The sequence below is a fragment of the Falco naumanni genome, chromosome 10 (genome assembly GCF_017639655.2).
Source record: "Falco naumanni isolate bFalNau1 chromosome 10, bFalNau1.pat, whole genome shotgun sequence".
NCBI classification, from domain to species: Eukaryota; Metazoa; Chordata; class Aves; order Falconiformes; family Falconidae; genus Falco; species Falco naumanni.
In genome coordinates this window covers 19,803,914-19,831,419 of record NC_054063.1, presented here as the reverse complement: position 1 = coordinate 19,831,419, position 27,506 = coordinate 19,803,914, and the positions used below count along the sequence as shown (strand labels likewise).

Sequence of the window (27,506 nt, the reverse complement as noted above, 5' to 3'; positions counted from 1 at the left end):
AATTTCATCTGTAATTTTATGATGCAAGCATTCAATGTCAAGAGATCTTTTGCAGCTCTTTCCTGGCAAATTACATTCTTTGCCCTGGATGATTTAGTATCATCAGCAAACTGTCATCTCTCTATTCAGTTCCTTTTCCAGACCATTTATGAGCATGTTGAGCAGCACATGTTCCAGTGGCACACCCCTGCTAATCTTCTGCCATGGAAACCAGCATTTTCTTACCACTTTTTGTCTTCTGTCCTTTTTGTTAATTTGTTAACCCAAAAGAGAAACTTCATTTTCATCCCCAAATTGATCACCTACTGGGAGAGCCTGATGGGGTATCAGTGTTGTTATCTGGGTAGATGTGTGTTAGGACCTGAGCTGAGACCCCCAGTTCAAGGATTAGCTTTCAGCCCCCCTTATTACCCCAGCATAGTCCATCCTTTGGGGATTTTTGCCTCGTGCCCCAGCTGGTTCCCTGCTCATTCTGGCTTCTTTGTGTCCTCCTTCCCACAAAGGCCTGTGGTGCCTAGGAGAGAGGATCACATCCATCACTCTCACTTCAGTTACATCCCGTAGCCTGGCCACTGTCAAATTTGCCTCCTCCTCTCTGCACTTACCAGATTTATCCTATTAAAACATTTGATGGGTATCATTGTTATCCCACATTTTTCTCTATTTTTATTCATCATGAAATTCAATAAAAAGAAAAAAATAAAGACTGCCATTCTTGCTACCCTTGGTGCTTCTAGCTAGCACCACATTGTCGGTCCCAGACCGCATCACAGCTGGCAGCACACAGCTGTGGTAGAAGCTGCCAAAGAGGAAATGCAAGAAAAAAAAAAGCTGTTCTCATGATTTCATTTTCTGAAACAGCCCCAGTGCCTTATATTACCCTGCCATCTTGAAGCCTGTTTTTTTCTACCCAGTGAAAGACTCTTTCAGTCTGTGTTAGCACAGAGGGCTGGGGTACCAAATTATCCTGTCTCCTTGCAGAATGAATTAGCCCGAGCACATAGCTCTCTGGTGCAACTTCACGACCTCCAGTGCTGCTGCTGGCTTGGAGGTACCACAGCTGTGACCTTTCTTCCCATCTCTGCCTGGCTGCCCCTAAATCTGCATCAGGGCTCTCCCTGCAAGCAGGGTGAGGGATAATGCCTGATGTTTAGCACCAGTCTTCCTAAAAAGCTACTCCACGCTCTGGCAGTGTTTCAGGATCATTAATATATTAGAACTGTGAGCCAGCAGTCCAGGACTAGAGGAGCATAATGGTTAATTAGCAGGTTACAAATCATCTTTTAAATGGACAGTTGATAGGGCTTCAGGGCTTTTAAATGGTCCTTTTTTACACAGAGTTTCCCAGGATATGTATCAGAAAGGGCTGTTTGTAATCAAGAGACACAAAAGCTGCTTTCAGGGACTTACAGGGATGAGTCTGACTCCCCTGATTGTGTAGGAGAGGAATTAAACCTGTGGCAGGAGAAAGGCTTTTACACTGCAGATGGGAGGGGAAGATATGCAGAATGGGTGGCTTAAAAGTCTTTAGCTCCCTTCAGGCAGCACAATTAGTAGGCAGATTTTTCCAAAGAGTTAGAAAAAAAAATCCTCTTATGTACCAGTTTCAAAAATCCTGCCCAGTGGGGGATCCAAGCACTGGAAAACCAGCTCTAAGCTCTTACAAAAATCTCCTGCAAAAGAAATGCGAGCTCTGGTGTGGACACATGCCTGGAGAAGTGGCTACCAAAAGGTTAATGTAACACACATCTGTTGGTACTTATTTTTAAAATAAGAAGACAGTGAGGTAGCCCACAGATGTTGAAGCCTGTCAAAGCTTTTGGTTTGGAGAATTATTAGTACTAAACAATGCTTAACATGGTTGGATAATGGCATCAGCATTGTCACCATTGCATATTACCTGGGTATACCTATGTCAGGAGGTCAAACAAACCCAGTGTCAGAAAGCGTTTGGGATCCCAGGGCCATGTCCTGGTTAGGAGAAGGCTCTGCCCCACCCCACATCATTCTGTGGCTGAGAAATTAAGAAATCCTTGCATAAATCTCAGGATAAACAAATGTAATCTTCTCTGTCTACTTAAGGGTTTTGTTCCTTCCTTGCATCTCTTCCCCTGATGTGCAGGAATAGTTAAACTATGAGATGATAATGTCATTGTCATATTTCATAATTTTGGGGGCGGAGAGGAGGAAGGAGGAGAAAAACATGTTTTGCTTCCCCATGGCCTGGGTGTGTCATAACAGGCTAACAGCAGCTCTGGGGCACCATGGAGCAAATGTGAAAATCTGCTCCTGAGCCAGTGCAAAAGCAAAGCTAACCATATTCTCTTAACTGCACAGTTCAGACCTGCTTTCCTGGTAGAAAAGAGCTAGATTTTTTTGGTCCTGTTTTCCACAACGCCCTCTGAGAAGCAAAAATCAAAGCAGACTAAGGAGAAAGGCAGTCTGGCTTTGCATGATGGGTGTAAAAGGCTGGCGAGTTGTACAGTGTCCCTGTGACGGAGCAGTTTGTGATGTGCACCGAAGAGCTAGTGCCCAAAACGGGACAGCCTCAGGGACGCAGGTCTTCGGCGCTGGCCAGCCATGCAGAAGCTGCATCTTCTCCCGTGTCTCGAGGTGCAGCATGGTCCCACAGCTGGGCCGTCGCGGCATGTTTCCTGGGTGCAGGCTTGCTCTTCGCTGCTCCTTGGCAGAGACAGGGCTGAAGTCAAGCTGTGCTGGGCTGCAGACAGGCAGAGGCACGCTGCTCCCCCCGCAGCTTACTCACACCCTGGCTCTGTGCTCCGGCTGTGCGGATGCTCTGGCTTTCCGGTTCCTGTCTTCGGGGACACAATCAGGCATTGTAAAGGGTCCAAACCAAATCATTCTTTGCATGAGAAATATGCAGACTCAGATGAAACAATAAGCACACCCATGCAGCTCCCTGCCTCAGTTTCCCCATCAATTATGAGCTGTCTGGCTTTTCAGAGGCAGTCTGAGGATGCTCTTCTCCTGTCTCTCCTCCCGCATAAGCTTTTCCCCAGGGAGGGAGGGGCTCCAGCTCTTCTGCAGCAGCTTTCTCCTTTGTAGTCTTTCTAAAATGGTGACTTTCTTTTACAGCTGCTTTAAAGGCTAGACATCCATCTGCACTGCGTTGCTCCCCAGCCAGCTTCCTCAAATAAGCAAAGTTTCCAGGTTTCTGCTGTTTTAATGCAAGGTCTCAGTCTGGGGCTGCAGAGACTCATTAGATCCCTCGCTGCGAGGTTCTTCAAATGGGGTTGCATGAGCAGTTGACTTGAAGCCTGGAGGGGAGCATATTTCATTACTTAAGTTTTCTTAGCAACCTTTTGAAATAAATACCCAGTATCGTCCTTCACCATATCCTGGCCTTGTTTCGCAACGGGCCAGGATATGTTGAGGGGTGGCTTTTCTGAGCACAGACCCCTCTGCAATTTTTCCTAAATCTTTGCTGAAAAATCCTAGGACAATATAGCTAAATCTTCATCATTATTTCCAAGGATTTGTTTACACAAGCTTCCACCTGTACTGGAGGTACACTAGCTTCACACCAGTCAGACCAGTGAAGCTGTCGTGCATTGAGTGTAATGTCCATGAGCACTGGCTCACGGCCACACTTGCCACCTGCCTCAGATTTAGCACATGTGGACAATACCCAAACCGTCTGCCTTCAGGTTGCTCCCTGCACCATCCCATCGGGTACGTGGGAACAGGCTGCAGCAGGGATGAGTTGCCTTAGGAGGCTGCGCAGAGCCAGCAGGTATTGAGACTAGTAGCCCAAGTTTCCCACGTCCAGCCACATAATGCTGAGCGAAACCTGGGGCTGGCAAATGGCTGGAATAAAAGTTCTATTTCCAGCCTGGGTTGGACCTCGCTGCACTGACGTTTTCTAGAACAGCTGACCTGGCAGTTTGTGCTGTGACTTTACTCTTTGTGTTTCAATTTTGCTTGGTGGTGCAAAATGGCAGTGCGCTAATCTCAGGCCCACATACTCCCTGCCCCTTAGTGGTTCAGCAGGGAGGGGAATTTTTGGATGCCTTGGCTCCTGGGTGCTGGGCGTGAGGGGGCCTGCTGGGCTGCAGCATGCCAAGGCCTCTTTGCTTGCAGCAATGTTTGTGCAGGGCAGCCCCAGAGCTGCCATGTACGGTTACAAATTGGGGTGAAACAGCCGTGATAAATGTGCTGCTTGGCAGCCACTGTGCTGCAAGTCACATGCTATGGCAGCGTCTGGGTGGGAGTGGGAGCCACTCACAGAGGTGTGTGGCCACCCCAGAGCAGAGCCCCAAGCAAGCACCTGCCCTGAGAGGCTCAACAGCATGGGGGGCAGGTAGGTACCCTACCCTCATCTGCCTGACACATGCAATGGCAAGCAGCCCTCCCAGTGGCACCCCAACAATGCTATCTAACCAGGGCAGAAAGCCTTTCTTAAAAAGTATTTATGCTCTGCAGACTATTTTGCTAAGACCCACTGTGATCCTACTCTGGCCTCTGACATGGCTGTGTGTGTATTATCAGTCCCACCTAAAGGCAGAGAACTGCCTGGCCCGTGGTATTCCTCATGTCTGGTGTCTGTAGTTCATTAAGATGGAGGGGCTAATTTTCACCTCCTGCCAGGCAGGGGGATTTCGACACTAGAGTAGAGCTTGCCAATCTGGTGGCAGCACAGCTAAATCCAGTGGAAGCAGTGATGGACCCCAGCGGAAGGGCACAGTGTTTGACAGGGACAAAAATCACGCCCAGGTTTACTGTGCTGGCTTTTAGCTGCATCTTAGGTGGGCTCCCAGCTCTCATACAGATGAATCATAAACTGGGTCTTTGGCCCAAATCTGAAAAGGTACGTGTAACTTGGCCTGCTTTGGAAAGAAATGGGACCATACAGGACACCTCTCTACCTCTGGCTTGGGAGGAAGAGGGACCTGTGGGAATGCATCCCTTTTTCTTGCTTTTCTCATACATTCCTTAATTCTTTTTCAATATCGGTTTGATTCAGGGTCCGGGAAACCGATCTTTTCTCTTTTGCTGACCTTTTCTGGGCAGTGCTTACGTGTCCTGGTGGGCACAGGATGGAGGCACTGACTTAATCCTTGAAATAATTCCTGTGTCTGTCCTCTTGCAGGCAGAGGAGAGGAGAACAGCAGAGAAGAGGAGATCAGACAGTGACAGAGGCCCAGAGAGTGAGCATGGCCGGAAGGTGAGTGGAGCTCTGTGTCCCTTTGCGGGGACTCTTGTCTTGGAAGAGGAACCCAGTAGGATGCGCTGCCTCACCAGTTGCCTCAGTCCTAAAGGAAGTGCTCTGATGTGGTCTCCACTGTTCATCCCTCTCATCATCCAAAGCTTTGCTGAGCAGCTAACACACCTGAAGCAAAGCAGCACTGGAAAAAGGTAACAGGGGACCTGCCCTTCACACCTTGTCATGGCTGCCTAAGTCCCTAGCACAGCAGCAGGGATGGTACAAAGGGTGGCATGCTCACCCATGTGGCAGCACAGTCCTGGCTAGTTTCTCTCCCAAAATCATTTCCTTGTGGGTTGAAAGACTCAGGCCATATTAGCTACAGCTCTTCACTTCAGCAGAAGCTGAGTAAGATGGAGATAAATTAAAGCACAGGCCTTCCCACTGACTGTTTTAATGCAAACCGTGGAGGACATGCTGGCTCCTCTGAGCCTGCAGATGCTCTTAATTAATGGAGCACAAATTGAATAGCCCCACCTCAGTGTGATTCATTAGCAGGACACAGATGGGCTCTTGAACATTAATTGCAGCTGAGCCCCCCAGAGCAGAAAAGGGGAGCTTTGTGATCCAGCTAACCTCAGCTATGCTGCAACTGAGGTGAGCCCCTGGTCAGGGACCAGCTCCCTCTGCTCTGTGGCCTCTACCTCTGCATCTACCCACAAGAGAGCACGGGCATCAGCCTTGGTCTTTCACTTGCTTTTGGCCTCCCCTTTGCTAAGTGCCAAGGTAACGGTGCAGGCACTTCCCTTATCCTCCAGCTCTGGAGGTTGAACCTTACTCCCTCTGGCTGTGTGTTGCTCAGCCCTTGCATGCTTCTCCTCTGTGGGTGCATCGGGGTCTGTCGTGGCAGGATGCACCCTGCCTTACCATGCCATGGGGCTGGAAGCTGTGGGGAGCATCTTGTGGCCTGTCCCCCAACCCAGGGACCAGTGCTTGCCTTTTTTTTGCCCTGGTGTGCCTTCCCTTCCTGCAGACCTCATCTCTGCTTTCTTGGGGATGCAGTCTCAGGTCCCCCAGCTCTTGCCAGCTAATGAATGGAGGAGCAATTACTGTCACCCCATCTCTGGCCCACGCAGGTGGGTCTCCTTGGTAACAGGGCTTTCAGTCATTCCTTCCCTGCTGCTCTACTTCTATCAGCAGTGCAGTGCTGAGGAGTTAATTCCTGCTTGGGGAGGTGGTGAGGGTGGATGGTGTGGAAGGGCATGTGTATGAAGTGATGAATTATCTACTGGTAATTGGCACCCCAGGACTCAGCTCTGCACTAAGTTGTTTGTTCGACAACAGCCATGGCCAGTTGGCTTCTGCTCCCACCACATCCATAAACCTGATGACTGGGTTACATGTGTGTGCACACACAGAGCCATATGCCATCAGCTCTGAACTGTCTTTTCATTAAGCTTTACATTTTAGAACAGTGGCAGCTCTTAACTAGTCTATGACAAGGAGGAGTGATAAACTGTTGTCTCACAAAGTGACTTCATTACCCAGTGTGCAAAAAGCCAACCTCACACATGGAGCCAAGATAGCATTTATTGCATGTCTGCACAGAGCTGGGTGCTGGGTGGTAAATCCGCAAAGCTAGCACACCTCTTAACACATGGAAAAACATTTTATACACTTTGAACAATTGTTCACAATTATGTTTAGTCACTTAACTCTCATTGGTTCTCAGGAGCTTCGTCTCCATTTAAAGGTACAGTATTATTTGTGATTTCGCCTCTGCAGGTTCTGTGGGGAGGGGGCTTTCTTTGCTTGAGGGTGGATCTTTTAGTAAGCTAATTAGGATAGTTCACACATAGTTCAAGTAATTTTCTATTTGATCTCATTAACCATTTGGTTCTCCTTGAGCTTATCTTGTTATGCCCCAGCTTGACATATTTATGGTTTATCCCTTCTCCCAAGGCCACGTGTTCTTAACTATTTGTAACATCCTCTATTTTCCAAATTCTTTCTTGTTTTTCATTATAGATATTTACATATTTTGTCTTAAGTTTCAAGTTAAATAACAGACTGACCTTCTGTTAACCATGTATATGCATGTGGTTGACAACAAAACAAAGAGGCTGAAAGCCACGAAGGTGTAGAGCCCCTTTGCTCTGAGAGTGCTGCTCTTGGCACTTGCAGTACTGCGTGCCCTGGGCACAGGATTTCCCCCAGCCCTTAGCTGTGGGCTCCTACAGATGCTTGGTGATCACAGGAGGCTGTCTTCCTTCTCAACCCTGTCAGTGTGAAGGGTTTTGTAGGCATAACTTTGATTTAAGTGTCCCAAAGTCTTCAGGTGGAGGGGACTTGGCTCCAGAAACTAGCTATATGCCATAGTAAACCTTTGCAAAGTGCCTCTTCCAGGAAAAATTTAGAATATTTGGTTTTAAAACCTTCAGGTGAGCACAAACACAGCAGGTGAAAGCTGCTGTCTAATTTATGCCTGCAGCTGAAGCAACTGCAAGTACAAATGGGGTGAATCAACCCTGTGGTTGGCTATGGATTTACAATGTGACTCCAAGCAAGCTATGTAACTTCTTCCTGCCTCTGTTTTCCTCTCTGTAAAGTCAACCAGCCCTGGGACCAGTATATTTAGGCTATGAGTAAAACAGAGCCCTTTTGTGTGCACATCACTAGAGAGAGAGATGCTGACCTGTGTCCAAGTTGTTTTCAAATATTACTGAACATTTCTGGTGGTGACAGCACGAAGTACACTGAATGCAGCTGTTTCAGACATTTTTATTAATAAGAAGCTCTTTTGCCTCCACTTAGGATGGTGGGAAGTCAGTGCAGAAGAGTCCCGGAGACCTGAGTTTTCCTATGACTGGACGGGAACGCTCAGAGTACATACGCTGGAAGAGGGAGCGAGATCAGATTGACCTGGAACGACTGGCGCGTCACAAGAACGCGAAGGGCGAGTGGCGACGGGCTTGGGATGTGGAGAAGTCGGAGCACATGTAGGTCCTCCGCTGTCTTAGGGTGGTTTGTCTGCAGCAGGCCATCTAAAGTCAGCGATGAGTTCTTGTGCAGATATTTTTTGCTGATCAGATCCCATGCTGTCATGTGCCTCTCTCTGACCAAATCCACATTGCTGTCTCTTTCTTCTCCTGATCATATATGTCTCTCAGTGGGACCAGATACCACAGTGATTCCCCTATTTTCTTTCTGACATGAGGTCTCCTACCCTGGTGGGAGATATTGCGTGCTGATTGCCTGCCTTTGGTCCCACCAGGACTTGCACTGGGGAAGGGAGGGGAGCCTGAACCACCACTTGGTCTAAATCTGGAGGATCCTTTCGATCTCCATATTGACAAATTCAATGACAGGAGGGTGCAGGTGCTCTTCTAGAAACAGGGATGGACAAATTCATATTGCTAGTCCACAGATTTTCTCACTGCCCTGCTTGTTTCTCCTTTTCAATCACAGGAGAGGCCAACATGCGTAAATCCACCACACCTCATCTGAGCCCATTCAGGCACTGCGGTGTGAGGGGATCACTTCAAAGGGCCACCTGTATGATATGAGGGAAATTCTGGCAACAGCAATATAGGAGAGCTCTAATGGGGTCTGACACTTCCCTGCTTTAAATGCTCCCTCTAACTGTGCTTGTTCAGCTGGGTCACAAGCTAGAAAGCTTTGGAGGGTGACATGGCCCCTGCACCAGGATAGGAGTTTGATAGGGTGTGGAGTTAGGGAATGTTACATAGGTTTGCTGATAAAAGAGTTTGTATACAGAGCAGATAGGTGGGACAATCTTGGTGGAGGAATGGGACAGAATACATAGATTTTCAGTCACTGAGACCTCAATAATTAGAGGCAAATTGACTTAAGTGGGTGCTGAGTGGTGCTGGCAAGACAGGTCTGAGCCCTACTGTTCTCCAGTATATCAATTTTTGAGAGAAAAGCCATAATACAAAACAGCAGGATTAGAAACCAACCAAACGAGTCTGATCTGACATGACAAGTCCTGAAGCTACTTCACATTGTGTTTGGAAGCTTGGGAAGCTGCATTTGAGCATGGTACAGCTACACTACAGGCATCTGTAGGCTTCATGGATGTTCTTAAAATTAAATATATACATATGGGTAGTGATGTAAAGGCTTTAGAAGTTTTCCTTTGGGGTAGAATTGCCTCACAGCCTCATTTCTCCTGGTTAGTGCATGCAGTTTCAGCTCCTGCTGATAAACCTGCACATATTTGCCAGTGGGCAGGTGCAGAAGGGCCAAAGGCTGGAGCCTGCGTCGTCTCAAGGTCTCCTGCCCACGCTTTTGCACACCGGAGGAGAACGGTCAGGTCTGACAATGCCTGTTTTTAACCTGCAGGTTTGAAGAGGACTTTGTTAAGGATGGGGAGCCAGCCTTGGATAATCCCAGCAATAAGAAAGGTTGGCAAGGGACACCTAGACTCTGTCCTGACGCTAGTGAATGCTGATCGTGCGACTCCCAGTGCCACAGCAGCTGTCGTGGCTGTCAGTTGTGAAACTCGGCTTTCCTGGGCAAACGCCTCTGAGCGCAGTGTTGGGGTCTCAGCCCTCTCTGCTTTGCAGAGTGCTCAGGGGATGGGATTTGAGCGTCTGGGTGCTAGTGCTTTTTACCTTCCCAGGGAGAGCAGTGGCTTCTGTAACCTTGTACAACACAATACGGAGGCTCAGCACTGCCTCCTTTCCCAAACACTGGTTTGAGAGGCAATCCTATTCCAGAGCACATCATCTCTGATCCCTGTGGCACATGCTGGCTTCTTTACTAGCATAAGTCCATCATCACTCCTGTTTCTCAGGAGATGGACTGGCAGAACTAAAGCTTTCCCTTGTGACACCTTATTTGAACACCAGGCTTTCTGCTGTGTGTCCATTATGGAACCTCACTCACTTCTGTGCATGCTTTGCTTTGTCCTTTCAGGGGGAAGAAACGCAAGGAAATTCCAGCACAGGTCCTTTCCTCCCAATGGGAGAGGTGAGTAAACCACATGACTCAGTTGCATCAACCCACTAAATGTCTGCACATCTGATACGCCCTTGTGGAAAGAGTTCTCTCCAGGCACGCTCACAGATTTGGAGTGCCTTTTGGGAACATACCACATGGTTGCTCTTGTTGCTATGTGGTACAGTTTATGCTGTGTGGCAGGGGGGAACAAGTCTTCCAAGACTAGCTCAAGGGATACTGTATTCAAGAAACAAGATTTAAAGTTATAATTGGAATTTGAAATAAGAAATGCAGAAAAAAACACCCCTAAATTCTCAATTTATATCTATTACTTTAGAAAATATGTGTATGGTATGTATACAGCTTCAGAGACTTCTCCCTCCAGAGGTACTTTTCAGTGATACGGGAATGTTGGCCCCTTCAGTGGTCTGTCAGCTGATTCTGCCTGCTCTTGGATGGCATTTCCAACCTGTCTTCTAGGTGGAGGACAGCATGGAGTGAATGTGAGCGATCCTGCTCCGAAAGCAGTACCTGCTGTGAGCAGCCGAGCCAAAGGAAAGGACAGACTGACTGGCAGAGCCAGAAGGTAAGGAGACTGGCAGCAGTGCCATGAAGTATTGGGTGTGATATGCATGTTCAGCTCCCATTCCTTGCCTAATTGTGAAGAGGGACAGACAAAAAAAGATGTTGTTTCACAACAGCAGTTGTTCAGATGAGTCCCATTTGGCTGGGACAGTGTCTGGCAGGACTTTACTTAGTGGGGTTTGTGGCACTTGTGGGGTGCATCATCGCTTTACTGACCCGCTGCATCAACTCCCTGCAGAACAGCGCAGGGGGTCAGGATTACTCTGTGACCAGATTTGGGTAGCACTGGCACATGCCTCAGCAAGCTTTTGAACACATTGTAATCTGACTTCCAGGCACCACTGATACAGAAGGGCAGCCTCCAAAGATAATTCCCAACTGAACCAATAGTTATTAGAATTAATACTATGGTACAAATGTCTTTTCTTCTTAAACAACTCTTCTTAAAGATCCCTAACCTGGTGAGGAGGGAAGTGGCCTGCTCCTGCCAGCTGTTGGCAGCACACAGCAATATAATAATTTGCACAGAAGTAATTTCGGAATATCAGCAAGGCTAAGTTCATTTTACAGGTTTGCCCACATCCTCCCAGGGGCCCCGCTTCTCTACTGCTCACCATAATTAAGTTTCAGTGCAGTCTCCAGTTTCCTGGAGCCACACCGACGGTTTAGTAGGAATGAATGCCTTCACAGCACTGCCATGCCCTTTAGAGGGCAACAAAAGGGTGAAGAGTTGATTACATACCCCAGGCGTCTTCATTTATCCAGATGCAAAACCATTCCAGCAGCATTTAATGTTAACATTCCTCAACCATCCAGGTCAGTTATGACCATGCAGTTAAACAGATGCATAAACAGGTATGAGCTTCATAGGGGTATCACAGCATTTCCCAGAAGAAATTAGTTAGTTGGAGGTCAGCCATTACTTGGCTGAAATGAAGAGTGTTAGGCAGGGTCTGTGTGGGCAGGATTCTGTGTCAGGACAGTGGTAGGTCTAATATGAAGCCTGGCACTGTATTAACTCTGAAGATCTTACAATGTCACTTCTGTTCCCACTGGCTGTGCTTTGAGGAAATTCACCTGAGCAGCCATAACTCTCAGCTAGTTATGCTGTGGACTGGGAATCTATTTACAGCATAAAAATGGGTTATCTTCTGTCTTCCTAAGGTCTGTTAGTTAATCATACTTTTTAAAACTAAATTTAGTTCTGAGAAATGGATGTATGCAAATAATCAAGTTGGCTTTGTTTGTAAGTTACATTTCACCCTTTTCCATTCTTCAGTTCCATCCCCAATAAAATGTATTTGGGAAAGAAAATCTCATGAGCTATGCTCATGCTTGCTCTCCCTTAGCCACTGACTGCTGCATCAGGGAATTACAGCAGTTCCCAGAGGATGTGCAGGATGGGCATGCCAATAGATTTGCTTTATGTTGTTACTTTCTGTAAATACCTTAGAAGGCTTCAGACTGCAGGCTGAATGTTGCTGTCAAAACTATGAAAGATGCAGTGATTGTACACAGTTCTGCCCCACCTGAAGATGCCAACCTATCAGTGCCAAACCAACATCCCAGACCTCAACAACTACCCTCAGGATTAAGAGTGGTTCCGCTTCCGAGGTTTGCCACTGAAATTTGGCTATTTGTGATAAGAAAAAGGAGGTCAGGGAGCTGGCCAGAGAGAGAGGCAGAAATAACATCTAAAAAGTGATGGGCTACAGGGCAGAGAGGGAGGAATTACAAAACAGGGACAGGGAGCTGAACAAAGGGAGATAATAAAATTTAAAAAGAGACAGGCTACAGGCTTTGAGGGAAGAATTAAAAACTGGGGACAGGAAAGTAGACAGAGACATCAAAAGAAAATTTGTGCACAGGAATTACTTCAACAGATGCACTGGAGGAGAGAAACTGAAGGAAAAAAATACATCCACCTGATACTATATAAGAAATTAAAGCACAGGTAGCTGTTGGGCAGACACTACTACCACCACACTGGCTGTAAGATTTTAAACAGCCACAAATCACGTGACTTGAGATCATCAGCCTTTCTGAAAGATAGCACTTCTTACAGAATACAGCTTTCCTAAAATCACATACCAGTTTAGGGCTAAACTGGATTCAGGGGGAAGGCTACTGATGCAGCATTGCTGTCTCTACTTCCCTCTGAACTTAAATGATTTGTTATCAGTTGTCTAAATTGCCTCCAAGCTAATCAGAGAACACTGTTTCCTGAGACACCTTCCCTTTGGACTTTGATCCATCTGTTCCTTTAAAACACGCATCTAGTGCCATTCCCTCTGCTTTTTGAAGGGTTCACGGGACACCTTATTGCCACAGAGCAGGTTGTGTCTTCTTGTGGGAGAGATGTTCAGTGCTCCTAAGGGCTGGAAGAAATTGCACAGAAGCAGCAGCTCATGGTTTCTGTTAGTGTTTGCTGGGAGTGTGAGGTATACCCACTGCAAACATAATTTGCTTCCTTTCCTCTCCTTCCTGCTGGAGTCTTTTATTTCCTTGCACTCCAGGGCCTGGGGAGGTGGGAAGGTGCAGAGGAGGTTTCCCTGGGAGGTTCATGTGGTGGTACATCTGGTTTATTCTGGTCATGTCTTCAACTGTTGGTTATGCCCACTTTGACTCACCATGAGACCCGGGATGTGTCTCAGGGCCCTTCAGGGATGATCAGGTGTATAAGGTGTGGGAGCAGTGAGTTAGCTTATCCAGATGTGGCCCACCCCTGTCCTTCCTCCCAAGCAGGAAAATACAAGGAAAGACTTCAGAAAATAATGATGTTAGAAGGACCTGATGGCATGATAAACCTCCTGTTTTCCAGTGTTTGATCTGAATCCTAATACAGTCATTCTGTTCTGCTCTGTGGACGTTTTAGCTGTACAATTTAGATGCTTATGGCTGGTTAAATGTGTGCTGTCAGTAGGCTGTAAACGAAAGAGCAGTGTTGATTTTGAGTGGCTTCGTGGAATGGAAAATGAGTTTGTTGCTTCCCTTTTATAGGCAGAACAGGCGGATGGATCATGCTATGATCTGCTGCCTCCATGTCACGGCTGATGGGTCAGACGCCTGTGCTCAGGTCCTGCCTTGGGCTCCATCTCTGCCCTGGTTAGACCCAGGGGAAGGGATGAGAACCCACCCACCCCCCATCTCCATCTCTCCTCCTCCTTGGCAAAGGCTGACTTAGGCCCCAAAGTGTGCCTGTGACAGGCAGATACTGAGTGGTTTTCAGAAATCATAACAAGGTCTGAAGCCATTTCTTTTTCCTTCTGTGCTGAGCTCTCAGAGCCATGCCCAGAAGGAATGCCTTGGCTAGATGACTTATGGCAGAAGTTCAAAGAAGTAATATTGGGCTGGGATTTAATGTTTTGCACACTGTCTCGTCTCAGAGCCTCTGACTGACCAGCTTGGAGTGCTGTTTGATGACATCTCATTGAGCTGTACCTCACTAGCGGCTCTCAGAGTCTCTTCCTGCAGTGGTCTCTGTTTGCCTCTTCTGCTCCAGAGCTTGGGTAGGTCACTGAAGGCAGCCTCCTCTCTGCCAGCAGTTGGGACAGCTTGAGCAGGGCTATATCAGGGTATCCACACTTCTACCTGCTGAAGTAATACAGTTTTATTCCCTTGCTTTTCTTACCTCCCCCCATTGGCAGGACATTTATGTGGTGGGTCCAGCAGACTTAAGATCCCTTGTGCCTTGGACATGCCTGCTTGAAGCATATTGGAGTCAAAGCACACCAGCAATGTCAGCCAGTTCAAAGTGAAAATAGTTTCTGGGATGTGTTCTGTATCTGGGGAGGGGGGCAGGTCAGCTAGCCAGATGACACAGCGAGGTTTAGCACCTTGTGTCAGGAGGCCCAGAGGATGTATTGCAGGGGGGATGTGTTGCAGAGAGGATGCCTGGCTTGTCATGGGCTTCCACAGCCTGATTCCTTTTCTCACAACAAACTGAGATGGTATGTTTTCCAGTACATGTTTGTGCCTCCAGGGCTGCCAGGTTCAATCAGGATATTATTCATATCCATTTAAAGGCTTTAAGGCCCCAAAATGGCTGGTGCTAGAATCTTGTTTAGATGCCTAAATTCTCTTGACAATGAAATTACAAAATCTTACATACTGTTGTCTCTGCAGAGACATTCTTTGTTCTTGTTCTTTTTATTATTTCTCATTTTATCTCACAGTGGAAAAATACATGGTACTCCTTCCTGAACATCATGCATTAGAAACGGGGCTAGAAGGTGTCTCAATATACTTTTTTTTCATTCTTGTTTGCTGTACTTCACATTTATCAGCTACTAGGATAGGAAATCATGGTTCATTTAAAACTGCAAAGAAGTATGTTAATCTTTACTGATATGAGTAGCTAGAAACATGGAGCCATGCCACAAAATCCTCACCTTTTCCTGTAGACCCAGGAAAATTGGGGGAAATGAGGAATCCAAACATTGTTCTGCTGCAGCATGGACACATCCCTCAGCACCATCCAGCTGCTCCATCCTGCCAGAATCACTTTAGAATAGCTCTCTTTCTGCCCACCCATCCCACCTCGTGGACTTTATTTTTTCCGATCTCTTCATTGCATCTTCTGAGTCCTCTGTTGATCTAGAAGGGATCCTGTGACTCTCTGGCCATGTAATCTTGTCTCTGAAGCTCAAAGAGCATCCTTTGCTCTACTGCTTCTTTTTGGGAAGAACATTACTGAAGCTTTTCCTCTCCTTTCAAACCTCAGCTCAGAGAGCCTTTGGGGTGCTGAATATTCCTTACCTTTTCAGAGAATCCTCTCCCATTTAAGTCCAAGCAACCCAATAGCAGTGGTGAGACCCATTTAGAGCATCTGGTGGTGACTTCCAGCAGCACCTCACCCTGTAAAGAGTTTGGAGCCAAGTTCCCATATCCCAAGCATCTGTCATGGATAGCAGCAGCCATGCTAGGGAATGCACTGAGTATTTTCATTGCATGTTAGTGATTAATAACACACTCTGGTGTTTTAGCGGTAACGATGGGGAAGAGGAACATGTGAGGCAGAGATGCTGAATATTTCAAAATTGCTGTCTAGCTAGTTTTGCCTATCTTTAGACTCGTGGAAGTGGCCTGTTCTGGGATGGCTCTGCAGGAGCCATGCAGCAGTAGAGTAGATAGAGTAGGGAGAGGCAGAAACCTGCGATCAGCAAGTCATTCCTCTGTTTAGGGTACCTGTCTGGGGAACGCAGACATCAGCCCCACCTGCATCAATGCTGAGTGCAGAAGGGAACTGATCATGAGGGCAGCCCACGCTGAAATTTAACACGGTTGACCATGTGTGAGGAGCTCTATCCCTACAGCCTGACTTTCAGAGCTTTTGCAGGGCACCACTGAAAACACAATCCCTGTGGTGGGGGCTGCTTCCAATAAAGGGGGACCTTTTGCAGCTTGAGCTGGCACCACAGCAGGGACCTACTTTGTGTTCAGGGCAAGGACTCACTGGCTGTGGTTTGGGTGCTGGGTCTGGCTCTAAGCCCTGTAGGACTGCTCCAAGCTGCTTTGCCCTCTGGCTTATTAAGGACACTGCATCCAGCTCTAAACTCTGTAGAGCACCTTGAGGTGCTTGCAAATGCAACTCACTTCTGCCCTAAGGACTTTGCTAGATAAAAAGACAGTGTGGAGCAGCTTAGTGTGATTGTATAGTGGAGCCTGTGATGGTAATTCCCACACAAGTTTCACAAGGGCACATGGGATCACTGTAACACATTTGCCTCTGGAAATGCCTGACTCTGCTGTCATCTAAATATGTGTTTTCATTTCTGTATCTTGGTCCAAATCTGTTGAATGAAGAGACCAGTAAGCCCAGCTGAGTCTATCTAGAGAAGAATTTAATCTCACACACCTTTGCAGATGATGCGTTTATAGGGCAGGGAGAAATATGTGTGTATATATATAAAAACTAGTTGTGTGTGTGTGATATAACTTGCCAGGGACACATATAAGGTAAGGGTTGCTAAGACCCATTCCCTGCCCAGTAGCACTGCATGGCCAGATTCGGATTTATATTCACCTTATCAAATTCAAACAAGCAAAAGAAAGCAGTTTGTCCTGCAGCCTTTAACTAAGCTGTGGCTCTCTTTGGCATAGGATGTTGTAGCTGCTGGGAATTTACTATGGGGTCAAAATGCACTTACACAAATCCTTGGAAGACACTGTCTGCTAAGCATGACTCAACCCAGAGATACCATCTTAGGCTCAGGAAATCCCAGAGCTGCACGTTTCTGGAAGCTGGGTAGGGTAAAGGGGAGGTACCAACATGCTTGCGCTCTTTCCAAACTCTACCCTAAGCATCTGCTAGTGGTGCTGAGAGGGGAAGAGAGCCTGGGCTAGGGGGACCTTCAGTCTAATCCTTATGGCTATTCTTGCAGTCTGCTTGCACATCTCCACATCTCCAATTTCCCAGGCTACTTCAAAGCAATTTTATCCTTCAGTGTTTGCCTCCATGTCTGCTGTTGTGGAGATTTGGGACACTAGGGCAGTCTCAGACAAGCAGGACAAGACTATGGCAGACATCAGCATAAACAAACTGTGTATCTTATTAGTCTAGGGACAATTGTCTGTTCTGGCAATTGGATTTTATGTTTTCACTACATTTAGAATTATAACAACCAGTTCATTAAGATTTAGCTATCTCAGATGAGTGTCTCTGGTGGATGGGCTGTGTGCTTTACAGATGCTGAAAGGAACTGGACTAGTCATGTCTGCCACCTTTATCTCTCATTGCCTGGTCAGCGAGCTCAGACAAGGAATGTATGGCCTGGCAGAAATTCCTCTCCAGGTGTCAGGCAGGGAGAAGGGGTTTGCTATATAAGAACCTGAAAGCCTAAATTCTGATATTTTTTTTTCTTGACAGATGGGACGCAAAAGAAGGCGAGGACATGTCTTTTCTGAAGGATGACCTTGACAGCCAGGTGAGTTCATGAGTTCAAGGCTGGCTGTTTTCTCAAAACATGCATTATCAGGAAAGTTGAAGGCTCTCAGCCACTGCAGAGCTGGGACACCTCTATGTTAGGATAAATGTACCCTCATTACACTCTCCAGGTGGCATGATGTGAGAGCAGCTTCACTTCTTGCATTGACCCTTTGTCAGCACAACCACTCCACTTATTCTGGTCCCTGAACACTTCTCTTCTCCACTTACAGCTTTTTTCATTGTTTAATGGCCTTGGCAAATTTTTCCTCAAGTTTTGAGTACCATTATAGACAGGGAATACCATATATTGATATTCCAATAAGCTGAACTGAGTATCTTCTTCTTTTCTCAGAGGAGCTTTGGTATGGACAAGCGGAAGAACAGAGGTGAGGATGGGGTGGAAGCGAACTGCACAGCTGAACTGGAGGAGAAGGTGAAACAGCCAAGCCTCCAAGATCAGGGTGCCTCCTCATCACAAAGGCTACGAGGTGGAAAGGTCCAGTCTGCCCACAATGGCCAGAAGGAGGAGCGGAGAGGCATGAAGAGCTTCAGCATGGAGGCACCTGCAGCCAGCACAGGTGACTCGGAGCCAGGGCCCAAGCCAAGTAAGGAAGGCTTTGTGGAAGATGCCAATGGGAAACCTGGCACTTCTGACATCTGCCAGGAGAAGGAGAGCACTGACAGCACTGCTTCACAGAGCAGCCTTCCAAGCACTGTGCAGGCCACCAGGCGTGGCAGTGAGGAGACCTTGTCATTGCCCATGGGAGCGAATTTAGATGGAGCTGGCTTAGAGAAAAACACAGCTTCAGAGCAGGAGTCCACTGAGGACTCTTCAAACAGTCATGGAGGAAAGCTGGACACAGTAGGAGGAGACAGACTGGATGCAAGTCAAGGACAGCTGGTGAAAACAAGAGGGGAGGAAGCAACCCATAACACTGCCCTTCAGGGGCAGACACTTGCACTGAAAGGAGGTGAAGATGCTGAAGGCACTGAACACAGAGGAGAGCCTTTGCCCCCAGGGAAAGCCAACTCTGACAAGACTGTTTTGTCCAAGCAGGACACGGCAAAATCACAGCCCAGGGAAGGGGACCAGGCTGAGGATTGCAAGGACAAGGACAGTGGGGACACTCTCAACTAGCAAAGATTGCACTGGTTTGCCTGAGACAGAAGGTGAGTTCCTGAGCCCACTCCTTGTGGTGTGTTTGTTATCCCATTAACACAGTCAGCCATAGTACAGGTCCACGACTGCGTCTTCCGTGACCATAATGCATCACACCAGATAACTATCCAGAAATGTTCATTAATAATTATATGGATCCCTCAGGTAGTCTAAATCTGTGTATCCCAAAGAGCTGTCCTGGACTGGTCAGGGAAGCAATGGGAAGTTAGACAGGAAAATTTGGACAGAAGACTGGGCTGCTGAGTCTGGCTGATGACATGCATTAGTCAGGGCACAAACTGAAACTGTTCCTGGGAAGGGATAACTCTCAGAAAGGATAGCCGGATTAATTTATTTCTGTCTCTGGGGTGATCACAACTACAGTAACTTGAGGTCAGCATGGCCCCTTTCCCAAAACACTTGCAAAGCTATAGAAACCCACATCGTGGACAGTAGTTTGAAGAAGGTGGGCTGCATGTGGGGTTCTCTTCACAGTACAAGATCTGTGAATGCTATACTTTGGCTTACACATGTGGTAACACTAATGTGCAAGGCAGTTATAAATACAAAGGGTGAGGTGGTTCCCGTAAAAAAGGTTTATGAGCCAAACCTAAAGGAGGAAGAACAGATCTGGTTACATAGCAATGCTCCAGGTTTTATGCAAGCAAAGAAGTTTCTTCCAGCGGGGTAAATGCAGAACAAGAAAAGCCAAGAGAAACACCAAAGTATGACAGGCAGAAAAGTACTGTAGAAATTAGGGGGAAGAGGCAAGGAGAGAGTGTAGGGGCTCTTTGGCAGCTACCTTGGCAAGACGTGTTTTTTCCAGGCAATGTCATGCACAGATCAGGATATCATACCCACAGGTGCTGAATCGGACCAGTAAGTCAGGATGTGATTCTATTACCAGGTTAGGCAGTAAGGTTGCAATTCACCCCACCTAACTCAGGCTGAGCTCACAGGCACCTAACTTAAGATCTGGGCTTTGTTTTGCTTCAAAGAAGAGAGATGAGCACTTCCAGAATGCAATCCAGCTCTTGCTAACACCAGAATTGCTCTCGGGCTGCGCCTGGCTCTATCCTTTAAGTAGAAAGGCAGCAGCTATATTCCATAAGTAGGCACTTCAGGCAATTAGCTGCTCAAAGCGAGGCAGGCAGATCACCCCCACCAAGTGCCTTTCCCTGATTCCAGCAGGCTTTTCTTCAGACCCCGACCCAGCAGCTTGTCACCGGGTATTGCTTAGTATTCATCCCAGAGGTACAAATGAGCTTAGGGATGAAGTGGTTAAGCTGCTAACAAAGACTTTCACTATAATCCAATACTATACAAAAGGCATGGAGAAGCGCAAGCGTTACAGCTATTTAAAAAAAGGCAAAACACTAAGAACCAGCAGGAGCTAGGTCTGTGTTTGAACTAAAATTCCTTCAAGTGAGGGAAATGAATTCCAATAGCATTTAGGAAAATGTTAAAGACACCTGGATGCACATAGCGGGAGTTTACTGTCCAGGCCATGCCTCTCCAGCCTACCAAAAATCCCCCCAAAGTAGAGGATGAAGGAACTGATGACTACTTTTTTCACTCGGGATAACTTTAATTAGACACTAGCTAAGAAGAAACAATAAATAGTCCATTTTCATCTCAGCAATGGAGATTCCTATGGTTTGGTAGTAGGGCCCCGAGTTCACTTCAGCATGGCTCTTTACTCCATCACTCCTCACTGAACTCATTACAGCAGGCTTAATTATAAACGTACCTTTATGTCTTGGAGAAAAGAAGGTGACTTAACCTGGTGTTTGCACTTAAGAACTCACATATCTGCTTGGCTAAGCTGGAACTTGAGACTAGTATTGTTCTCTGAAAATATTTATTACTTGGGAAACACCAAGTGTAGTAATGCCAGGGGAAAATGAGGGGTTAACTGGTGTCCCAGTTACCCACTGCCATTTCATTCTGCCTGCCTTCCCATCTACTTCCTAGCTGAAACTTTCCCTTGCCTGAGTGTGCCCCCACAAGAGAGTGTATTCCTGCCTCACTTTCCTCTCTTTCCCAAATAGGTTAAGATGAGTTTCTAGGTGTGCCTAAACTATGCACTCAGCATCAGGTACCACCTTCTGAGGCAGATGAATTAAAGCAAAATACATTCCTTTCTTGCTCTTTCCTGTAATTTATTTTAGGAGATGCTTCCGATTCCAGAGGAACCCTGTGCAGTATATGGATGGCAGGTCACTTGGGGTGAGGGCCTTTAAAGTGGCAGTGCTGATCTGTGTTAGAATCGCAGGAAGCAACACAGCTACATCAAATTTTAAACTGAGAGAATGCATTTTCATTCCTTTAGTCCTCTCTGAGCACACCAGTCTGTGGTTGTTTCATTTGAAGGTTTCTTCACTTTCCACTGAAGCCTCTGGCTTTCTCACCACCCACGGAGGTACCAGGGTGAGCCAGTGCCACAGTTTCTGTGTTTCCCCATCCCAGCAATAGATTTCTCCAGGTTTTTGGTTTGGGTTTTTTTTTCATTCTGTCAGCTGCAAGAGCATTTAGAGAACGAGTGCATGAGTGCTGCTTGCCTGTTAGTCTTTAATGATGTTCTAGGGCATCAACGTCACCTCCTATCTGCTGAAGTCAGCACAAAGCAATTTGACCTCTCCCTTTGCACCAGTGACATGCCACTATCAGGGTTGGCTTTCCCAAACAAGATCACTTGCAGACAGGGTGAATTCTGCCATGATTTATCTATCTGTAGTGGGGAGAAAAGCCAAGAGGAAGACAGAAGGGCCTGTCTTTAGCTGTCTGCTCCCTGTGTCCAATTTGTCAGGAACATCCCTTGGCAGACAAAAAAAAAAAAAGCAAGACCTGGATTTCTCTAGCACTAGCTCAGCACAAGGAGAACAGTTCATCTGTATGGCTTGACAGCAGGGCTCCTAGGAGCAACAAAATAGCAACAATGACAACAACAACCACCAAAAAAGCAATAGCTCATTTGGCTCAAGTCGGTTAAGTTGTCAGTGTCTTTGGAGTGAAAAGGTCTCGTGTCTATTCCTGCTGTTGCTTTGAAGTTCCCAAATCAACATGACAGGCTGCACAATGACACAGATGGCAGTCATAAATAACCACCGGCTGGTAACAGTCACTTCCCTTCTCCCTTGGCTTCTGTTTCCCAGTGCTCTACAGACAGATTAGTTTTAGACCACAGTATGCATAAAAAGCTGCAAAGCTCTACTTTATTTTCATGTAATTCTCCCTGAAGTGTTACTTCACAGCAATTCTTTGGAACCAGATCCCTTAGGATTGCCCCCATTTGAGGGATGTTAGAATCTTTGGTGGGATTTTCTACTTGGGTTTTTGGTTTGGGTTTTGTTTTTTTTTTTTGCTTATTGAGCCTGATGCCTGCAGCTGATGCTTTAGGTAAAGGATTGCCCAAAATGCAACCTGTAGGAAACCTGCATTCAGCAAAGCCACTGCGGGTGGCCCACAAAGGGACTTAATAGGTGTGGCTGTGCTCAAGGGAAACATTGCTACATCAGCTGAGTACCATCACGAATGTAACCATGTGGCAGGCTGATGATTCTGCCTTTTTCAGCCTATCTAATAAAAGCGCAGCATTATCCAGCAGAGCAAGCTTTAGCAAGAACTGGGAAAAGAGCATCATTCAAGAAGCTGAAAGAGCAGTAAGATCAAGCATTAAATGAAGAGCTGCACTTTTTGTTAGAATGCAAAATTAAGAGTTTATTTATTCTGTTTGTGCCTAGTACCATGAATTCAGGTGCCCAAACTGCCTTAATTATTTGCTTCCTCTCACCACTTGAGTATAATCTTTAAGGAACAGCTAGTCCTCAGTGAATAGCCCAGAATCCAGTTAAGAGGCTATGGGCTGGTGCCTCTGTATATTTTTTAACAGCTGATGCTTACACTGAATTGCAGGTGTCCGTACCTAACTGTGTTGATCTGACATCAAGCCAACACAATTACAATGTTATCCCACTGCAGCAGGGGAAGGAGGGGGTGTCTTTCACCCTGTGGTGTGTGAGCAATGGTATCACAAATTTTCTTGTTTGATGAAGGGCTTTATGTGGCAAGGTAAATGGGTTGTTGTTCTGCAAACCTCCAGGAGGTACCGAGCAGCTCTGTTTTGGTAAATCCAGGTCAGCTGGAAATCTTTACTGTGTTCTGTGTCCACGTACCCAGTGGACATTACACCAGGGAATGACCTGAAGCACCTGGTAGAATACATGAGCAAAGTCTGTGCCAAGAACCCAAATTATAATCTGGATGGCTACTGTCTTGGAGGACAGAGACTTTGTAGAGAAAAAGGAAGATGATTAATGTAAACCAGACCTACATGCAATATGACTAGCCTTAAGGAGAAGCATCTGGAAGAATCTGTTGTCATGGGTTATCAAGACTGGTTAATGATTTCCTGCTAGGAGGTAGCAGGTAACTTACCAGTGAGATAGGGGTTTTTTTCAGTGAAAAATACAGATTTGACAAATGCCATGCATGTACCAGAAATGTGTCTGCTTCAACATCTCATATTTCATAAAGCCCAAACTGGAGTCCTTGTTAAACCTTTTCTAAACAGAAAATGTTAATGTTATGTTTTTAAATACTGGTGATTCAGTTTTGATACTGTGCAATTTTTGGAAAATCAGTGTTGAAACAGATGGTATGATTTTGCAAAATACAACCTATCAACCCTGAAAGGGTTGTAAAAATATCATACCGTTGAAAAGTTTATATTGTGGAATTCCCATCCAGTAGAAAATCCTGTACCAGGTCACTTCATGTGATGCCAGGGACATGCCCTCTGTTCACGGACCTCACAACGTCGCAAAGCACAGCAGATAACCTGTAGCAGCAGTAAACATCAGTGATCAGTGATAACAATGTGCTCTCCACCTGCTGTGCTCCTGGGCTTTGTGGGGCCCGTGTCCCCCACACATTAATGTGCAGATCTCACTCCCCACTGCAGATGCTACTCATCCATTTCTGCAGAACAGCAGCTCCTTGCAGTAAGTAGCCCCCATGTGAGTTTCACAGCTTCCACTGCTAATGTCTATTTATGGCACTAAAAATCGCCAGCACCTTCAAACCAGTTGGAGATGCTGTGCAGAGAGTGTGGTGGGGCTTTTATCCTTTGCTTCAAATAACAAGGAATAAATATTTACCCGAAGTGCAGGACTGGAATCCCTGGAGAATGTCCAACAAGTCCCAGAGAAGTAAACGATACACAAAAACCACAGAAGCTTTTCCCTGAATTCTCTTGAGAAAATTAATCTTAACATCTTTAGAGAAAATGCAGCTGGGGGTAGATTTCCAGAGCAGCTCCAGGGATCTGACCTTGCCGCTCTGGCTGACGTAAACAGGAGTGGGGCAGGCAGGGCCTGTGTGTTGCAGGACTGAGGAGGTCAGAAGAGGTCAGCTTTCTGATGTAAACCAGTGCTAAAGGTTGGTGCAGGAAGCAGTACAAGCAGAAACCAACACTTCTCAATACATTTATGGAGCTACCAAAGAATATATCAGTTTCATTAAGGTTCAGGAGACAAGAAGATGCCATCTGCTGTTATGTCTTGGAAATTGGCCTAGGATTGGCAGGGTGAGGTCTCAAGGGCTTGACTTGAATAGCATCGGCCTCCCTGGTCCTTCCTGCAGTCCACATCACCTTCTGGAGCCCACCATTATGCTGTCGGCATTTCCAATTCCCAGAGCACGTCTTAGTACCATGTACCACCAACGTGGAAAGCTTAGTCCTCATGTAGAATTAGGGAGTGGTATGGCTTAATACAGGACTTGGCACAGTTATCTTCATACCTCTAGAGTGATGGAAAGCCCTTCTCGTGGCACGACATGGGAAAATACTGTTAACAGTGGAAAACACAGGGAATTTTTTTTTTATGTCAGAATGGTTCAAGAGAAATGTACTTGAACTGAAGAGGCACAGGGAAGGACTCCAGGGATGTTCAGGGAATGGTTGTTTAGTCTAGCAAAATGAAGGCAGAAAGTGATGGGAGTTGTGATCTCTGTAAATACAGTGCAGTAGGGAACACCCATGGAGGAGGAGAAACATTCAAGCCAGAAAACAGTGCTGGTGCAAGAATCAATATATTGAAGCATCCCATGAATAAATATGGGAAAATGAGAAAAAGGTTGCTCCCTGTCAGAGGACAGGTGACTTGGAAGCATGCCATGGTTGAAGCAGGGACTCTTATCACCTTCTAGGCTGGCCTGACCAGCGTGCTTTGGCAGGCATGAGGTACCGGTGTCGTGCTTTTGACAGCGACAGGATGGATTTGATGACAGTTGTGTATGCTTCTGTCAAAAGTTGGTGACCACTGTCAAAGCAGATGCTTTCACTGACACCCAGAACAACTAGCATATACATCCCATCTGGAAATGTAGGCTCTGTACTCCTAAACCTCTCTGGCACTTTTCAAGAGCTTCTGTCTCTTCTTTGGTTTGTCAGGGTGACTTGAGGAGAGAAGGAACTATTAGAAGCTGTTAGTGCATCAAGAGTCCCAGGCCAAAGCTAGTCATTGGAGCACCTGTACTTCCTTATGGCTATTTACTCAAGCTTAACAAGTCTAAACATAATTTAGGGCTCTGACAGGCAAGCTGTTGCCATTTTAAACATTGAAAATGGAGCTGCTCTTGTAGCCTGCAGTTGTTGCCGTTATGACAGAGCTGGCAGAAGGGAGCACGTGACCGTACCTCAGCCCACTGTGTTAACCCTCTTAATGTAAACCCCACATGAAAAGGAGTTAGTTGTACCACATCAGGGCCTGCCTTGCCACGGCACAGCCCCATCTTCCTTTCTGCCAGCTCTGCTGTTGAGAAGGAACAGGCAGACTACAGAGAGTGACAATATCTTAAACCACTCCAAAAGGAATCTCCACCAAAGACTGCCTTTACATATTTAAGCTCATCAAGGGTTGCAGTGATATTTTTTCTACCAGTGGAAAATCTAGACAGGATTAGGATTTTTTTCCCCTTAAATAATCAGTTCTAATTCAAATGGGAATTAATTCAGGGATGTCTAATGGCCTGCGCTAGACAGAAGATGCCTCATGATCTTACTGATCTTTTTTTCTGGCCTGACAGTACACTTGGGAAGAGCAGATAAATATATATATATATATCTCCATTTTTAAAAAGCTAAGCGAGAAAATCTGGTATGATGATGTCTAACAGATGGTCCTTACACGTCATGCCTGAATCTGCCTTGCAGTATTTCATGAGACTGTCTGAGTGGTCCACTAAGAACAAAATTGTCTCTGGAAACTCTGGGCCTGCTTCCGGAGAGACCAAACAACATTATGTCTTCCAACCCAAGCAGAGGATGGATGGCACTAATCTCAGATGAAGGAAGATGAGCCAAATTGCCAGACTTCATCAGCTATGTTCAGCTTTAGTCTTCAGGGACTTCATGTACATCTACCCCCATGACACGAGATTTAACCAGTAGGTCCTACAACAGGCTGTTGTTGGCTTGGCTGTGAAAGTCATCCCAGTGATGTCCCACATCCAGCCAGGCTGGGAAATGTGAGGCAGCTGGAGCCTTTGAGATAGACCACCAGCGATCTGCATTAATCCTCCCATGTGACAGTGACACACGGAGGGGAATTTGGCACTGCATCCCCTTGCTGCTGATGGCACAGTCAAAGGCAGCACACAGCCGCATCGCTCTCCTGAGCCCTGACTGACAACAGTCACGCTAGCACGGAGCTTGCTAAATCTCCGACCAGCCCTTGAGCTATGCATGGAAAAGAGGATACAGTTTGAAATGAGAGAAATGCTAATCACTATGTCTAATTACTAAGAGAAGTAATTACTTTAAAGCCCACCAGTATCTTGGCTGTAAGGACTCGCTCATGCACAGCAAGAAGGTGTCTGCATGGAAACAATAATACTGCAAAACAGGAATGAGAATTGTCTACCGGCAATAACAGCACAGGGCTGTCAATCAGACTTTTGAAACCATTAATAATAAAAGAGATTAACAATAAACAGAGCTAGCTCTGGTGTCAGTTCTGACTTTCAAAGCAGATTATTTTACAATATGTGGACCACCAAGAGCAACTCTGAAAATCTGCTTCCTGGCCCTTCCCAGTAGCATTAAATCCCAGAAATGTGCTGCTGCAGCCCTAAGCACCCCCTCAGCAGCAGGATGTGGCCAACCCCATCCGTTGCACATGTACAGGGCAATGAAAAATGTCTCCAGCACAAAAGTCTTAAGAGTCTCTTCTCAGCATCAATTATTTCAGTACCTCAGGTACGATTTCAGTGCAGTTCCTTACTAGATATCCATGGCTGTGTCCTTGAATGATTCCTGTAGAGGTTTCCTTTTTATGCGAGCCAAGCTTACTATCGCCTCTCCTGCCTTCATGGTATTTAATCAGTTTTTCTTTTTATATCCCCTCTCTGTGCTTTCTTGGGAGCTTTGGGTGCTGAAATCTGCATCAGCAAAAGGCAGATCTGTGGATTTAAACATGGATGCAGGAAAATGCCAGCTCAGCAGTTCTGAGCAGCAGCCAAGCATCTGGCAACTACAAGGAGAGGTGAAAAAAAAAGTCTGTCTTTCCCAATTAAAATCAACATATCTGGGTCTGCAGGCAGCTACAGGACAGCAGTCTCCACTTACAGGTTAGGTTTTTCACTACAGAAAAGGTGACACTTCGCGAACACAAGTGCTGCATCCCCAGGCAAGGTTTCAGAAA

General features: G+C 46.4%; 1 protein-coding gene across 1 annotated transcript in view; it reads left to right on the top strand.

Moving 5' to 3' along the window:
• CCDC9B (coiled-coil domain containing 9B) overlaps positions 1 to 27,506 on the top strand; it is a 55,619-nt gene that overhangs the window by 23,440 nt on the left and 4,673 nt on the right. Inside the window, exons 6-12 of the mRNA XM_040608795.1 lie at positions 5,111 to 5,185; positions 7,979 to 8,163; positions 9,530 to 9,591; positions 10,106 to 10,159; positions 10,610 to 10,715; positions 17,583 to 17,640; positions 17,995 to 18,812. Coding sequence (XP_040464729.1) covers positions 5,111 to 5,185; positions 7,979 to 8,163; positions 9,530 to 9,591; positions 10,106 to 10,159; positions 10,610 to 10,715; positions 17,583 to 17,640; positions 17,995 to 18,780 — 1,326 coding nt within the window. The 3' untranslated portion in view covers positions 18,781 to 18,812. The remainder of the gene's footprint in view (positions 1 to 5,110; positions 5,186 to 7,978; positions 8,164 to 9,529; positions 9,592 to 10,105; positions 10,160 to 10,609; positions 10,716 to 17,582; positions 17,641 to 17,994; positions 18,813 to 27,506) is intronic.